This window comes from Centroberyx gerrardi, chromosome 6 (assembly GCF_048128805.1).
Source record: "Centroberyx gerrardi isolate f3 chromosome 6, fCenGer3.hap1.cur.20231027, whole genome shotgun sequence".
NCBI lineage: Eukaryota > Metazoa > Chordata > Actinopteri > Beryciformes > Berycidae > Centroberyx > Centroberyx gerrardi.
This window is the reverse complement of record NC_136002.1, coordinates 15,663,582-15,681,644: the sequence shown is the minus strand read 5'-3', so window position 1 is coordinate 15,681,644 and position 18,063 is coordinate 15,663,582. Positions and strand designations below refer to the sequence as shown.

General features: G+C 41.8%; 1 protein-coding gene and 2 non-coding genes across 3 annotated transcripts in view; all 3 read right to left on the bottom strand.

The window, feature by feature from the left end:
* Positions 1-612: 612 nt before the first annotated feature.
* dync2h1 (dynein cytoplasmic 2 heavy chain 1) overlaps positions 613-18,063 on the bottom strand; it is a 149,404-nt gene continuing 131,953 nt past the window's right edge. The window contains exons 91-97 of the mRNA XM_071925082.2: positions 14,495-14,602; positions 13,499-13,600; positions 7,701-7,790; positions 4,479-4,588; positions 3,765-3,846; positions 1,846-1,962; positions 613-1,379 (exon numbers count right to left, since the gene is read on the bottom strand). Coding sequence (XP_071781183.2) covers positions 1,218-1,379; positions 1,846-1,962; positions 3,765-3,846; positions 4,479-4,588; positions 7,701-7,790; positions 13,499-13,600; positions 14,495-14,602 — 771 coding nt within the window. The 3' untranslated portion in view covers positions 613-1,217. The remainder of the gene's footprint in view (positions 1,380-1,845; positions 1,963-3,764; positions 3,847-4,478; positions 4,589-7,700; positions 7,791-13,498; positions 13,601-14,494; positions 14,603-18,063) is intronic.
* trnam-cau (transfer RNA methionine (anticodon CAU)) lies at positions 11,429-11,501 on the bottom strand. The gene has a single exon. It is a non-coding gene; the product is annotated as a tRNA-Met (tRNA).
* trnam-cau (transfer RNA methionine (anticodon CAU)) lies at positions 13,760-13,832 on the bottom strand. The gene has a single exon. It is a non-coding gene; the product is annotated as a tRNA-Met (tRNA).

Genomic DNA, 18,063 nt, shown 5'->3' with positions numbered 1-18,063 from the left:
ACTCAGAACCAATCACACAGGGGTTAGGGACTAACTGTGTGTGTGTGTGTGTGTGTGTGTGTGTGTGTGTGAGAGAGAGAGAGAGAAAGAGAGAGAGAGAGAATCACCATTTGCTTTGGCAATAGATACTGAAGTGCTTCATGCCAGTAATGCCCATTTGAACGGAGCTGACAGAGAGAGAGAGAGAGAGAGAGAGAGAGAGAGAGAGAGAGAGCAGAGCGAGCTGTATTGTTCATTGTTGAACTGTTGTGACTACTGATACTCAGTGTGTGGAGGAGGGTCAACGCAGCACTGAAATACACACACACACACACACACACACACAGAATGTGATCTGTATTTTGATGTTTTGCCAATATTGTTCTCAAATTCCATGCCAATAAAGCATGTTCTTCTGAAATTAAGAGCAGAGTGAGTTTCAGTTGCTCCCCAAGCACCAAATTGGAGGCATGGAGAGCTTAGCAATGAATTAATGAATAAATGAATAAAAAAAGATCAATAACACTAAATACATCTTTATTTTGAATAGAATAAATACAATGCAAAAATACACTCAAGTATCATGGACTAACTGTACAACAAACATCCAAGGCTCAAACTTAATTTGCAGCAAATTGCAACTTGAGATTCAGACAGTCAATATTGATTTCTTCACAAGTCCTTAAAACAAAGTAACACAAGCAACACTGATGAATATTTTTAGAATATTTTACGAAATGTATAAGGTGACTGTTGTAGTGTTTTATAAAACGAACAACAAGACAGGTATCAAAGCTTTTTACAGCCTGGGATCCAAATAGCAAATCTGTTGATATAATGTTTATATCTCATTAAAAAATCTTACTCCTGCTCATGTAGGGACTGTTTAAGCAGGCCTGTTATCCATTTTGGCTCCTGGTCCATGAAAGGAAAAGAGTTGGGTTTGATATCAGTGATTCCTCAACTGTTTTCATCCAATGTGTTGCTTTCACTTGTGCCATATTGTGCCCTTGATTGTATTTAACTGAATGCCGACTAAAATGAGTCCCTGGTGTCATCACCAGGGATTAGTAATTTGGAGCATTGATAACTTTTCCTGTGCATTTGTTGCACCATTCAGTTGAGCCTCTAATGACATTATTCTCTCCTCAGGCTGGAAACATCTCAGCTCCCACTGGTCACAAAAGCCCCTACAGTCACCGTCTCTGTCTTCTTGACCTCACCAAGATGGCGTTCTGTTATTGTTGTTTGAGGAAGAGCGCGGCTCCAGTCTGTATCCACTGGCTGGGGTTTGCTCCACAGGGCAGGGAGACCTGGGTGACCACCTTCACCCTCTCTGAGCTGGTGTACAGAGGCAGCCAGATGCTCTCCTCTGCACCGCTGGAATCCACACTGGAGCTCTGCCATCGAATACACGACACACATGAGGGGATGGACACACAATTACATTTAAATGATTTACAGAGATAAAAATTACAAATGAACGGGAGTTGTGTATCCCCAAACAATGAAATCATCAAAAATGACGCAAACATCCACCAATTCCACCAAGAATTTAACAATTCTCCAACTTGCTGTTACACCCAAAAACATCATTCCTATCACTTAAATTTTAAGTATTTCTTCAGTATATCTCCATTAGTGTCATCGTTATGGCTAAAAAACGATAATTGTCTAATGATGGAAATCCCAGATCTGGATCACCACCAAAATCGAATCAATTGTTCCTTAGCCCAAGGCCGATCTGCATACCAAATTTAATGGAAAGACGTTCATGTATTTTTAAGATATCCTACTGACAGACTAAGGGGCAAAAACATAACCTGTTGGAGGGAACAATATTAGGTTTTAAACACACACACACACCTGTGTAACCCAGGCCATGCAGCAGGGCGGGACGGCCGACACACTGGGAGAGTCATGCTGGTTCTCAGACAGACGAACTCCGTCAAAACTGCAACCCTCCAACTGGAGACCCCCAACCTGGAAAAAAAGAGCGAGAGAGATAGAAGGAGAGAAAGAAAGAGGGGGCACAAAGACATGTAGGAGACACAGAGAGAGAGAGAGAGAGAGAGGGAGAGAGAGATGGTATGTTTATTAAAAGATTAAAAGGATTACAGATTAAAGAGGGAGCAGAGACAAAGAAGGCAGAGTCGTGTGTTGAAATAAATAGAGAAGAAAAGAGAGAGATGAAGAGCAGAGGCAAAGAGGACAAAGTGTATGTGAGAGAAGGGAGAGATGGAAACAAGAGAGGGAGAGATGTGTACTGCCATCAGCAGATTAACTTGTCATCATCAAGACCTCTGAGCTAGACTGACGACTACTGACCAAACCCACTGTGCATGTGAGACAGATAGTGTGTGAGAGAGCGTTTGTGTGTATCTGTCTGTGTGTGTGTGTGTGTGTGTGTGTGTGTGATGTCAGTCCAGTGACTCAGGGATTTTCCACAGTAGGCCAGACAATAAAGGGAAATCTGGCGTCAAGTCAGACACATGCAGACAACTACTAAATCACCATAATCTTTGTGCGAGAGGAAGACAGAGAGAGAGAGAGAAAGAGATAAAGACAAATCCAAAGAAAGCTAGATTGTGTGTGTGTGTGTGTGTGTGTGTGTGTGTGTGAAAGAGAGCTCATTGCTGGACATCAATTATCCCCTCTCTCTCAGATGTCCCTCCCTGCAGCTGCAGCCTCGTTTTAAACCACCCACACCCATCCCTCTCGCTCTCTCTGTCTCTCTATTAGTATTTCAATTCAGTGCAAAGCTTTTTTACTGGCATGACGGAAGAGAAAATAATGCCTATAAAGTATTTAAATAATAAAGACATTAAACTGATTCACCCTTATGTCACAGGGTGGGAGGGAGAGAGAAAGAGGGAGAACGAGAGCAAGTGATATTGTATATGTGGAAGATCTGGTTTGCTGTACATTTTGCCCCCAAACCCTTCAATATACTAATTTCAGTCGAATGTCAAAAAATCTGAATGAATTAGGAGTCCCAGCCTGTCCGTTGAATGTGTCAATAAACAGTTTTCTTTTTTACACACAATTGAACTGAGTGCATCCCTGGCTCCTCGCGCCTTGGCTCCATAGACTCTCATTCTCTGTCTCTCATGACACTCTTCTACCAACCTGCTAGTCTGCTTGCTAGCGGCATCATGGCAGAAAACACTCAGCCTGATGAGATTATTACTCCTCTAATTTCAGGAGCAATGTTTGGAGGATATTTGGGTTCCCCTCAGTAAAAGGCAAAACCCTCTTATTATTTCTCATTAAATTTTAAATGAAATCTTTAGGGGAAACTGACAGCACTAGTACTGTCCATTAGCTAATATCTGCTAAGTGAATTGCTGCACAGCAGTGGCACTTCACCAGCAGGTGGGACATATCAGTCAGAAGTTGACTGACTGCTGACAGACGATGCTGCCCAAACATTCAGCTCACTCTAACTTTTCTTCGCTGTCCAACGGGAGACTAGAGATGACTGTAAAAGCAGCCGACTTGTCTCTGGTGGACACGCAGCAAACCTGCATTTAAATGAGCATATTTTCTTCTTTGACACTCTCTGCTTCCTCCGCTCTTTCCTCCTCTGTATTCCTGTCTTCATGTGTCCTCTACTCTTGCCGTCTTTTATTCCATCTTTTTTCCATTTATTACTAAGCCAGTGTCTGTCGTGTATGTCTGATTATTCTGCTGCTGGATGGGAGCAGTGTGTGTGTGTGTGCAGGTGTATGTCTGTTGCCTATGTGTGTGACCAGTAGGTGGATGTGTGTGTGTTGTAATTCTACCTTGACTTGTAGCTTGGCCTCTGCAATGGGACTCCGCCATGATGACACAAACATCAAACTATCCATAGAACAACCCATAGACCTGGAACCACAAAAAGTTATTAAACTTTGCACACACACACACACACACACACACACACACACAAGCACATACCATTTATTGATCAGCACCGCCTTCAACCTCCTTAACTCTCAGCTGCATAAAGCATTATCCATCTAATTATTACAGCAAATTGATTTGAGCATCATCCACCCTTCAGAGTTCAGTCTAAATTAGTTGCCCCATGCGAGGCTCAAACTGATAATTATCAGATTGTGAGACTGACACCTAGTTGACGCCCACTGCACCAACAAGACCTGGGGGGAGCAATGAAGCTTCTGCACCTTTAGGAGGCTCAGAGAGAGAGAGAGAGAGAGGAGGGGAGAAGCAAGACTGGGACGGTTTACACTGCGGTTTAACAACTGGGGGTATCAGATAGAGAGAGAAGCTAGCTGTGCGTCTACCTGCCTCGGCACAGGCACTAATTGTGATGAATGCAACTCAATACAGGAGGTATTCTCTAAAACTAAAAATATCAAATTCAGATAGTTGCAAATGGAACAGTGAGCAGTCCACAGGAGCAAAATGAAAAGTCAATTTACACCCTTAGACACAGGCACACAGACACAGACACAGACAGACACACACACACACACACACACACAGAGCGTCACCTGGCGGTCTCCTGTCTCAGAGCATTGAGGAAGGTATCAGGGTGGAAGAGGTCAGACAGATCCAGAGTGTCTGACAGAAGGGCTTGTCTGCCTGCACGCTCCACCCAACTCTAGATGTACACACAGACAGACAGACAGGCACACAAAGATTAATAAGCCAAAAAACTAGCAAATAAGAAATAAACACTTTCAGATAATAGGTAGTTTCGGTATATAATCAGTTTCACACAGGAGTCATGCAAAACATTTGGAAGATCGAACCCAAAGATAATGAGAATATACTACAAGTGATGAAATTTCACACAAACAGAGCTGGTCCTGAATTGCTAAAATGTTTGCACAAAGTTTCACACCCAGTACGAAGTCAAGTTATAGAAAATACATACTTGATTTAAAAAAAAAAAATCAAATTTTCCTCTTGAATTTTTCACACAGAAAATCAATCTTGCTGTGGACCGATCATAATTTTGTCTGAGTGAGCATGTGTGTTTGTGAAAGTGAGATGGAAAGAGGGAGGAGAGAGAGTTAGAGGGAGAGACAGAAAGAGAGTCAAGTCAATAAAACTGTGTGTAGCCATTAGAGTGTTTGATGTCCTCTTGTCCTTTTATCACCACATCAACAACAACAGACACACTGATAACACTGGGACCCCAATTACCTACTGATGGAAACACATGCACACACACGGACACACACACACACACACACACACACACACACACACACCTGCGGGCATATACATACAGGTGCACAGGCACACACAGGCATGCACAGAGACATGTGTGTGCTTCATCCACCTACAGGTACACAAGCATACACTGCAAAGTTTGGATCAGTATGACAAGAGACTGGCCCCTGTAAGTCTTATCCAAAGTGTTGATCTAGGCTGGTTGATTCTGCATCATCTGCTCTGATCAGGTAAGCAGTCTTCTTCTGAGTCACTGTAGAAACTAGTTAGTTTTTGTCAAAAGGCACAGCTCTGGGCTGAACCTGATATGATATCTCAGATTAACATCCTACTTCTCTGATTTTTTGCTTTGGAAGAGTTGCTCAGTGTCACCACAACTGATTCCACTGCCATAGAAATACAGCCATGCTTATCATGATATAAAGCCTGTACATTTGTAGACAAGTGTGAAAATATAAAGTTTGAAACCCCATCAGCATAAAATGAGAGTGGCCAGATTTAAGCCTCAAGACTTGATCTAAGACATAAATCTTGATCTATTCCGGCTGCATCATCTTTTTTGAACAGGTAGGCATTTTCCTCCTAAATCACCATAGAAACTAGTGGATTTGGAGGTCAGCTGAAGAACATTGCTGACAAATAGAAGCAGAACGAGCAAACATCTGATCCAATCTCTATTATAAATGGATTCACTTTAAGCCCAGCGTCGATCTCCATTGGCTTGACAGATAGATTGGGACGAGCGTTATGCTGAGACAAATTATGCACACAAAATGCAAGCAAACACACAGGCACATACTTGCATGCACATGAACACAGATAGACAATATGCACACACACATCTGAACACACATATGCATACACACAGGCAGGCACATGCACCAAAAGGGAGCTTTCGGCATTAATAATGCAACACGCCAGTGTGTGCTGGTATGCACATCATTGTGTGTGCATGTGTGTGTGAGCATTTGTGTGTGTTTCAAGGTCGAACTGCTTGTCTGGGTATACTGCTGTGCTGTTAGCAGCTCCGCTCAGCAGCAGCTCTGGCCTGCTCTGCCTTTATTAGTCTGATTAGCTAACAGGACACAGACACACTGCTAACAGAGATATATCACTCAGTACTGATGACAGAAATAGATAGTTAAGGATGATGTCGCCTCCGGATAAATAGACAGACAAGAAGACAGATGGAGAGCAGGTAGAGAAACGCAAAAAGACAGGAAGGCGGGCAGACAGACATGAGAGATGGCAGGCAGACAGAGAGACACACACACAGACAGATGGGTAGGCAGGCAGGCCAGCAGACAGACAGACACAGGCAGTGAGGCTCGCCCACACAAAAAATGGAATGCATGAAATTCACATAGAAATAAATAATTTCTGAGTATCTTGTCTGTCTGTGTGTGTGTGTGTGTGTGTGTGTGTGTGTGTGTGTGTGAACGCTAGTCTGCCAGAGCATATTGAGGTAGGCGTACAGTGAGACACAGTTGAGAGGAGAGACGGAGACAAGGTGTTTCAGCCGGAGCCCTTATTACCTGGCACTAAACTAGGGCTGACACCTCCCAGAACCTCATGCTTTTATATAATAATCCCCTTTTATTTATGAAGCACTTCTCTAAAAACAACATTAGAATTTTTCTGGCATGGTTTTAGCCTCCACATTCCCCCAAAATCAGTCATAAATAATTTCAGCCCGAGACATAACTTGAAGGTGTTTAGTCTGGTCCTTGGACCCAGGCTCAGTTAAATATACAAGGACTCTTGCCATGTGGGGATTCACCAGAAACAGTCTATTACCCATTTGGGGTTGCAATTCGTGGTTTAAGATATTCAAGATGCAAGGTCAGTGCTCATGACTATCAGAGGACAATGCCCCCAGCAGGATAAAAATGCATAAATGGATCCCTCAGAATCATTACACTAACGCTGATTAGAACAGTCTTAGGCGTCTAAAGTCCCATTCCAGTGGGAGGAGTACCGCCGAGGAGTCCCAGGGGCATCCGGTGCTTTGTAATAACCACTGAGGTCATCAGTCTTTTTGATGCCACATAGCTTTACCGCAATTTGTAACAGAGAAATTCCACCACTAATTACAACTGTTTCTGCGGAAGACAGAGGTCCCCTGATAGCAGCAGACTTGTGTGAATTCCAGTCCCTGAAGGGATAATTACAACTAAACCACACTGGACATAAAGATGACAATTATTACACACTGGATTCTCTGTTCTTTATCCAAAGGAAATATAATGTTTGTGAAATGATCTCTCAAAAATCAAAACACAATCAATCCTTTGCCACAACTCACGACAATTGTGTCTGTGTGTATGTGTGAGAGACAGAGAGAGAGAGAGAGGGAGAGGGAGAGGGAGAGAGAGAGGGAGAGGGAGAGGGACAGAGAGAGACAGATGGAGAGACAGACAGAGAGAGAGAGAGAGAGAGAAAGAGAGAGAGAGGGAGAGGGAGAGAGAGAGAGAGATGGTATGTCTGTGTGTATGTCATACACTATGCATGTCATGATGTCATGCATGTGTTACCTGTATGGCAAGAGCCCGTGTTACCACAGTTCTGAGGTACTGCATGGGCTCCTCTGGACCCTCCCATTTATTCTGCCATGTCAACGGACACTAGAGACAGAGAGAAAGAGAGAGAGAGAGAGAGAGAGAGAGAGAGAGAGAGAGAGAGAGAGAGAGAGAGAGAGAGAGAAAGAGAGTGGTAGAGGCAGGGATAAAGGAGAAGACGTTATTCATGGCTGTGATCAGAAAAACACAAGATAAAAAACAACAAAAAAAGTGATGATGGGCAGCAAGCAGGAAAACAGGAATCTCTATAAGAACAAAATGTAAGTTGTGTGTCTGTATAACCTTAGATTAAAACAAAAAAAATCACGTTCTTGATATGTGTGTGTGGAGGTAAATTAAAGCTTCCCTCAGGAGAGGGTGTTGTTAACTCTGGAACAGGTTAGGAGGAGCAGCTCTTATTCCCTAAGCTATTAAACAGAGATCAAAGCACTGCCCTACGGGGACACACACACACACCACACGCGTACATATATACACACACACACACACACACACACCACACGCGTACATATATATACACACACACACACACACACACACACAACACACGGTGGGAGATTGAGTTTGGTGTTGTTCAGGCTTAGAAGTCTTAACGGAGCTAAAAGGCACCTTGTATGTCTCTCAGCTGTGAGCAAACCATCCACTCACCCTCCTGCCATGCGTGTGAGTGTGTGTGTGTGTTGTAGTCAAGTGTGCAGGGAGACAAACATGAAAGTCACTGAAATTTCTAAGGCTCCAGTATTTATTAATACGTTCTGATAGAATGTTAAGTTAATGATGCTGGAAAACAAATACACTTCCAGACAGAGAGCAGGGATTTTCTCGTAATGTTCAAATTTAGCTGCACTGAGTGAAAAACAAAAAATCTGGAGGCTTAACAAATTCCAGAACCCTCAATACGAGGCAAATAAGCACAGGTGAGCCTTTTAATTTGTGCAAAACTTTCCAAAGATCTAATTATTTTTTTCTGGACAGCTGAAGACAATGAAGAGGCAATGAAGCGGATCCCTGCAGAGCTGCGTCTGCCAGTTACTACAAAACAAAATGGACAGTTTTCCAAATACATAAAACACATCACTTCCTGTGCGCTAAAAAGATTTTGTGCCACTGGTCATGCCCGACCACAGGGGCCGGTGTGAGCAAAACCAGGCGGTCTCATGCATCACTGATGGGTGGATCTTGTTCAGCCCAAACACATTACTTAGACTGAAAATAAGACCTCCATTATCATGATAAAAACAGGTTAATGGCAGGATTTTACTAATTATTAGTTTAATAGAAAGCAGTTTCTATTTTCCAAATTAAATTCAATAACATTCATTTTTAGGTGCTTTTATTTTTCTGAATTTATAGAAATGCTCATGAGAGAGTATGTCACGGTGAGGTTACTGGTGCTGACTGTTGAGCAATATATTTCACCATTTCTATATAGACTTTACTGCTTTCCTGAGCAATTTCCCTCTTTCTCTGTAGTCTTCATCGTCTTCATCACTCAATTGTTGTGGAGTACTTCTATGTGTGAAATTATGACACTCACTGACTCATTGTTATTGCAGTAACACTTTGGCATCCATGTCGTTGACGCTAATGGGGGGTAAATGATCCGTTCAAGCTCAAGTATTTATTTGGGATATTTATTTAGGCAATTTAGAAGATGGGTGTTATAATTCTGCCACTTCAACCTGTTAATGACAAGGATGTGCCCTTAATCCTCTCATAGCTGCATTTAAACACTGAAACTATGGCAACATTTTCACATGCAAAACACTTGGCAAACCTGATCATTTTCAGAAATATAGTACCTTAGGTTCCAAGTTAAACTCATTATTTGTTTAAAAAGTTATTGCCTAATCCTAACAACAACAATCAGTTCCCCACTGGCAGTTTATCTGCCGATCTGAAAGAGGCATGAGGCACATGGGACTGGATAATTGCTTAATTTTCTTCATTATTCATTCATAAAGTTGTAAGGTAATTCCATTTTTCAAATTAAATTAGTTGTTCCAACAGTTATGGCCTATGTTTCCTGTTTTTAGGTGCCTTTATTTTTGAGAGAGTTTCGCCAGAGGAAATTATAGCACTCACTGCCTCATTGTTATTGCTGTAGCCATTCAGATATATTCACACTTTCAGACACCATTGTTTGACACTAATGGGTGTTAAACGACTGAGTAAGATCAAATATTGAGGAAAAGCGGGTCATATCCAGGATGGACTAGAAAATGGGTGTCATAATTCTGTCATTACAACCTGTTAATTACAAGAATTATGAGAATGTGCCATGAATCCTGAAATTTACTGAAACAATAATGGTCACATTTTGACATGCAACACATTAGGTAAATCTGATTGTTGTATTATTGTGCTTAATGACCATCTGTAATAATATACATTCAGTCCAAAAGTTATGTTTCTGCCTTTTAATGATCTTGTCAAATGATTGTTTTAATGCTTTATTCTACATCACACATCCTGCAAAAAAAATCACCATGAATTTATACAGGACAATAAGACTTGGGGCATAATGGCTCATCTTTCCTTCTGAGGCAAAGAGTTTATTTTTCATCTGACATGATAAATGGATGGCATTGGATGGCATATAGCGAGCGGCAGAAATGACCGTCTGCCTGACTACAGCTCTATCAAATCTTCCCATGGCAAAGTTAATATCTGCCGAGCGTTTTTTTCGAGCTGCTGGTATGGTATTTGCTGTCATTCTAGGCTTTATATAACATTTGCAAACAATTAATAATAAGGTGTGCCGAGGCTTTTGTATCTCACTAAAGTGTACAGCCGCACCAACAAGGATGAGAGCTGCTGCTATTTCCATGGTTTGACACATTTTCAGCCGCTGTGGCCCGGGCTTGTGAAAACTCTTCCCCACTGTTGTCCTTTATAGAACAGCAGGCCTGTGCCAATATTTTGGGTCCCACTCTATAATTTACGAAACCACACTACAAATTATGGCAAGACTCAACAATGTTGTACTGTCCTACAGAGCTAACAAAATATCTGTGTTTCATCATCAAACAACTCAATGGGAAGTTGCATTGTGATTATACATGCACAGCACAAATACAGAGAACTTCAAAAATATGTCCTAGAAATTACCAACGAGGAAAAAGTTGAAGTAGTGCTCACTACTTTGGGCCATGTGAGGTGCCTAATTAGTTGAGTTCAGAGCAAAAAAAAAAAAAAAGAAAAAAGTCACGAGTCAGTCCAACAGGCCTGAGAGCTCATCTGAATAGTTAGATAAAAACTGATTATAGCGCAAGAGTGAGAGAGGAGGAGAGTGAGAGGGATAGAGAGAGAGAGAGAGATGGAGGAGAGAGAGGGATGCAAGAGAGAGAGAGAAAGTTGGTGTGTGTGACAGATGTGGGGATGAGATTCTGAAAACCTGCTGATTAAGATAAAAGGAGAGGGAGAGAGCATGCTTAAGGCAGCTTTCAGGAGATTATGAACATGGAGAGAGCGAAAGTTTGATTGCGTCTAATATATATATACACCCTTCCCATCTTCTCTCCTACTCCATCCCCACCATCTCTCCTCTGTCCTCATCCCAAACCCAACCTGCGGACACACACAGGAGGAGACGTGCCATGTTTGCCAGCTGTATACGTGTGCCTGCCCTTGTAGCTTCGATTTCACCACTGTTTAGAAAAGCTAGTCTGCAGTAAAACTCTTGCCCCGTGTGAGGCTCGAACTCACGACCTTCAGATTATGAGACTGACGCGCTGCCTACTGCGCCAACGAGGCCTGAAGAAACAGACTTCCAGACTGTATTATTGGAAAAACAACAATCCAATGTGGATCTTGGTATAGTAAGTGAAAGGAGAAGCCTGCTATAGGTTATAGACATATTGTAATTGTACATAATGAAATGTTGATTTGACATATTAAAAAAAAGGCTACAAACAAAGCAATTATATATGATTTGTGACCAGGACAAAGGTCCCATGTCAGATTTGAACCTAGGATGTTGTAGTTATACAGCACAGAATGTAGCCAACTGAGCAACCAGGAAACTCTGATTGGATTAGAGTGAATGTCATTGTGTGGCAGGTTTCCACCAACAACACTGCACTAACAAGGCCTGGGAAAGCATACAGCTTCTGTAGCTCCAACACTCCCAGAGGGAGGGGGGTAGCAGTATGGATAAGGGTCTGTTTTCACTGTGGTTCAAAACAGCTTTGACAGCAGCAACCATGAAACAATTTGTATTATCAACTAATACCATGACTAACAGTGGCATGCCTGATTCTCCTCAACAAAGACAGCACTATTTGAATTTGTTGGATGCAACTGAAGTGTAGGAAAGCATTTTACAAAGCCTGACACTGGAAATAAGACAGTGAAAACACAAACAGCACATGCGTATTGTGTTGTGGCTAAAACCAGAGGTGTGTTGGAAGGAAATGACTTCTGCCGACTAGTTGGACGCTCCACCAATCAAAGAGCAGCACATAATTAATCATTGGTCCAATCAGGGCCTGGAGACACTGTACTTTGTGTATGTGTGTGTGTGTGTGTGTGTGTGTGTGTGTGTGTGTGTGGTCAGATGGTCCTCTATCAGACACCCCAGACAGAAGAGGTTGGGTGAGATAACAGAAACGAGAGAGAGAGATGTAGAGATAGCAGAAATGAAGAGGAAGAGAGAGCAAGAAAGAGAGAGAGAGAGAGATAATGAAGGAGATGAAAGAGAGAGACGGAGGGAGCTGGCATGGTGCCATGGCCTCGGGCCTCCTGAGATCACCCTGTTTCATTGTATGCAACAGACTCCAAGTGCATGTTTTGCATACTCAAAGGCTTCAAAAATCCATTAAGTGAAAAATGACTTTTGTGAGTTTAGTAACACACCAAAAAGAAATAGTAATTCCTCAACTTGCATAAACTACAGTGAACTTGTGATGACTCAGTGCAATCGGGGGCACAACAAATATATTAACATCTCTTATACTTTTAAAAAGCATGTGCCGTTTTCAAAACATCTGTGAGTCTAGCTTGGGACAATGCACATTTGTGTTAATTCTTAATACAACTAATGAAAACATGTTGAAACAACATATATTAACATACAGTATGTTGTGTTGGAAATTGACACAAATGTGTGTCGTCCCAAAGTTTTTAAGACTGAAGCAAGCTGAAGGTGCTGCCCTTGCGAGGTTGTTTCCAATGTAAAAAGAACACTTCTGATGAAAAAAAAAAAAACCCCAAAAAAACCTCTTCCATCCAGCTAATTATCAACAAGTGTTCTGACAAAAATGGTTTAACTACAAACATTTTGCATCATTTTGGCAGCAGTGTCTTGTTGAGGTGTCCTTGAACAAAACTCTCTAAGCTCATGGAGTGCTGTTTTGCTTGACTCTGTGCTCTGAGGGGGCCAAGCAATGAGAGAATTTCTCTGTGGGAATCACTGCTTCTTTGCTTTACTACTGCTACCTACTAACTGTGCAATCATGTACTGTTGCTGGGCATTTGGTTAGCACTGCAACCAGCACAATATGAACTCTGCCATTCAAATTGGAACATTCCCATGCATGATTCCTTGTTATCACAACCATTTAGTTGAATTGAGCCCTGATTACATTTCACCCGGTCTTGAAAATACACATATGTACAAGGACATGCAAAAACAAATGTGTACACACAAACACATACCAGCATGCATGCTCACTTACTCTCTTTCTCTCACAAACACACACACTCTTTGTCTCAATTTCTTTCCCATCTCCTCTCTTTCTCTCCATCCCTACCTCTTGGTTGAGCAGGGCAGTGGCCAGCTTTTGGACTTCAGCAGTGAGCAGTTGGGTCCCTCTGATGACCTTGCTGAGTGCAGCCAGGGATTGGTGGATACCCTGTGACAACATGCATACAGTTCAGTGTGAGTGAACTATACCTAATGTACCATATTTTCCTGCATCGCTGTTTTCAGAGCGGCGGTACCTGAGCGCATGAGACTCTGAAAGCTGATGTGTTAGCATCGTACAGACAAGGCTAGTCTGCAGTAAAACACTTGCCCTGTGTGAGGCTCGAACTCACGACCTTCAGATTATGAGACTGACGCGCTGCCTACTGCGCCAACAAGGCCTGAAAAAACAGGCTCACAAACTCTATTAAAGGAAAAATAACAATCTGATCTGGATCTTGGTATAGTAAGTGAAAGGAGAAGCCTGCTATAGATTATAGACATATTGTAATTGTAGATAATGAAATGTTAATTTGAAAACTATAAAACAAAGCAATTATATATATGATTTGTAACAAGAACAAAGGTCCCATGTCAGATTTGAACCTGGGAAGTTGTAGTTATATAGTACGGAACTATAGTAACAACTGATTTGATTGGAGTGAATGTCATTGTGTGGCAGGTTTCCACCAACAACACTGCACTAACAAGGCCTGGGAAAGCATACAGCTTCAGGAAAAAAGTGCAGGAGACTCTGCATGAGCTGATTTGTTAACATCGTACAGACAAGGCTAGCTGTGTTTTATTTGTTTCTACGACTCTTGTGGTAACCAGGGAGCTAATCAACAGTCTCTTGTTTTTGCCGTTTTATACTGTAAAAAGTGCAGTGAGACTCAAAAAGCTGATGTTAACCATGGTATGGCAATCTGACTGCTCAACATGACTATTCTTTTTTCCTTTTTTAAAAACCCATCTCAGGCGCACCTTTTTTTTTTCAAAAATATTTTATTGCTCTTTCTATCAACTCTTTTCTATTGGGACCAGCACTGGTTATCTGTCATACCTGGACCAAGCGGATGGCGCTGAACTGCTCCAGAACTATGAATGACAGGACCGGTGACCCATGACCTTCTGAAGGTGGGGCCACCTTCTGGTGGATCAGACTTGAACCCTGCGAGAGAGAGAGGGAGAGAGAAAGAGAATGTCATTTGAAACTGTAATTTTAGTACATTTTAGCACTGCATTGTTACCAGTTATGATATTGGTTAGTTGATATCGAGCCCTAATGATGGTGGGGTGTGATTGATGACATCAACTCATACGTCCTGTTTGAGTGATCAATAGTGCTCTCACTGATCCTATCAGATGGTATGGTAGCATGAGATATGCCATGGTGCAAGTTAGGAATTTCAATGGTGGTGCAGCACCGCTTTGTGTTTGTTTGTTGGGAAGGAGGCTGAAGCTGTCTGGAGAGAGGGGTGGAGGAAAGGAGGAAGAGAGAGAGGGGGGGGGTGAAAGAGGGAGGAAGAGATGGCTCTCCTACATAAAACAAGTATGAAGCAGTGGTTTGCATACTGGTGTTCCATGTCTTGAGTTCAGGAGTACTTGTGGAGACCCTAACACTAATCAATATCAAACAAACATGTGTAACATTAACTTAAAATCTAATGAAATTAGCTGATGATCATCCTTTTTACCTCAAAGCAGTAGCACTTCACTCCTTGCCGCTCCTGCCTGCAGAGCTTTATGCCTTGCTATATCCTCTTGTATAATCATGTACTAGAGTTGCTTTATGTTGCTCCTACCACTGCAACACCACACTGCACAGCAAGCAATCAATTTGCTCAAATCGGCTATTGGACAGTAGAATGGCTGCGGTATTAATTAGAGTAAGATATAAAACAAACTTTTTCTGACTGCTGTGCATTAGATAGCATACTATCCCATCTCTGGTAAATCAGTTCTTTTATTTCTATATCTACCCAGCCTTGTCTGCAATAGATGTTTGGAGTTTGAGCTTTATTTCTTTGTTCTTCCAGAATAACAAGATGTAACCAAAGAGCACATCTTCTCATGTCTCTCTCTCTCAGCACAGCAAAACAGAAGGGACGATTCAATTAGTTACTACACACAGATCTAAGCCTGATACTCAGATCCACTTGGAAGGGTGTGCAAACACACAGATACATGCAGACAAACAAACCCAGATATTCTCTCTTTTTCCGTTGCAGACAACACCCTCTACACCCTCACCCTATTTGCTCTCCTTGCCTCTATGCAGAAGGAGGGAGTGAGGGTATAGAGGGAGAGCAGGTTGGTGGGATAGGGGAAAGGAGAAAAAGAGAGATAAATAAATGAGACAATGAGAGAAAAAGGCTGGTAGTGTGGGATTCAGTTAGGTCCAATGTCTGTCTGCATCTCTGCTATTGTCCCTATTCAAGAAAATAACTAATAACTATAACAGCCAAATAAATATTCTCTGCTGTCTGCTCCTCCTTCCCTGGTACCAATCTACACAAGGATTTGTCAAAATGAATACACATTCTCTCTCTCTCTCTCTCTCTCTCTCACACACACACACACACACACACACACACACACACACACAATAATGCACACACACATACCCATACACACACACACACAAAATCACACACGTATAGACACACTTAAGTACACCCACCTGTATACACACAGACGCACAAATAAATATGCCTGCACACATGGACAAATAACATTAGGTTTGGGTGACCAGATGAAAACACTGGGGATTGGCAATGGACTGAATCCATCGCTGGTGGAAATTCCTTGCCGATGTCTTTAGAGATTTAAATTACCTTGTTATTTGATCATGTAAAATGAAGACTAGTGCAAGACACAGAGATTCCTGCAGTGCTTTCTAGCCAAGGAGGGCTGCCTTAACAAAAGAACATTCTGCCTTGAACGTAAAACCTGAAAAAAAATCTATTTCCATTGAGACCAAAGCCATGTTCAGCACAGGGTCTAACCGGTCTAATCTGCTGGAGCAAATTAATGAGGAGCATATTAATTTGGGAGTGAGCCTCATGTTGTTTGGGTAAAGTTCATTGCTACAACTTTAGCTAACGTTAAAGCCGTAATATCAGCATAGCCTGTCTAAAATGCTGGTATTTAGCTCTGTTAGTAAGTACTACTCCAAATGATTTCTTTGTGTCATTGCAAAGGACATTTACACTGCCTTCACCCCTGCATTTACTGTGTACTTCATTAACCTACTGGTAAGCTGATACGAATTTGAATGCAATGCAAACTAATTTAATTGAGTTTATTAACCCTTGCATGTTAAACAGAAAAGGCAGATAGAAAACATTAAGTGTGCGTGTTATTCATTCAGGTATTTAGATTAGTCAGCCACTTAACCTTGACTAACACATTTCCTGTGGGATGTCTTGTCATGTCTTTCAATACAGCTTCCTATTGGGAATGCACCGCCACCTAATATTTGATTATATGTTGTTGTTTTTTTTTCTTGACTGCGGGGTTACAATTCAAATCATCTAGCCTGCACCGCGGATCGGCGATATATGCGATGACGACTGACTGACAGGAGAACGTACACTATCGCCCAGCCCAAACACACACAAAACAAATGTGCCAAGCATGCACAAGTTACACATCAGGGAAACACCCACAATCACATACAGAGGGTGAGCCCACAACACAGGGCATGTTTAATTGAAAGCAGTTAGAGGTGGTTTGTGGTCTATGGGAAGCTGGGTTACAATGACATAATAGCAACAATTAAAAAAATTAGAGTGGGTGAGAGAGAGAGAGATGAGAGAGGGTGAGAGAGAATGAGGGAAAGAGAATGAGCGAACAACAGTGTGAGAGTGAATAAAAGAGAGAATGAAAGCGAAAGAAGGGCAAGAAGGTGGCTAAATTATTTAATGTGCATGTAGATGTCCTTTTGATTTGAGAGGTGCCGGTCTCTAAGCAACCACACACACAGCAGTGCAGCTAGAGTGGGCAAGCCAGTGGCTATCACACACAGTGCTCAATTAGACTGCACTAATTTCCAATTAGCTCTCGCAGCTTTTTATTTGGACTAATTACTATTGCTTGGGCAATGTAAAAACATGATTTTGCATACAAATAAAGAGTACCGCTGAATTTAACACGGCTTGGAAAGAACTACACCATAGATGATAAAAGAATATAATTAAACTAAATTGAACGAAAATAATGGTATATTATAATAAATACAAAATCTCGCTGAAAGCAGAGACCCTGGGTTTCAGGCTAAAATGGCAAGTTAAAGCTAAACAGTGGTTTAGCAGTGTAGTGGAGTTTGAGGGTTTGACAGTTATAGTGACTTGCTCATTTATTTATGTGGAAATGTGTCCGAAACAGTTCCTATCTCCATGCATCCATATTTACATGAGCATTACTGTGACTGGCGGTACAATTTTAAAGCATGATGTTAGGATTAAGATAAGGGGAGAGGTTTAACTGCATAATCAAGTTTTTGGGCGAAAATTGTGACTTTGCAGTTTGGTCAGAAAGTAGCAACCAAGACGACATAAAGAGAAGGTAGTGTTTTCAGTTTAAGACGGAGGTAAGCAGGAGTAGGAAAAATGAACTGAAAGATGAACT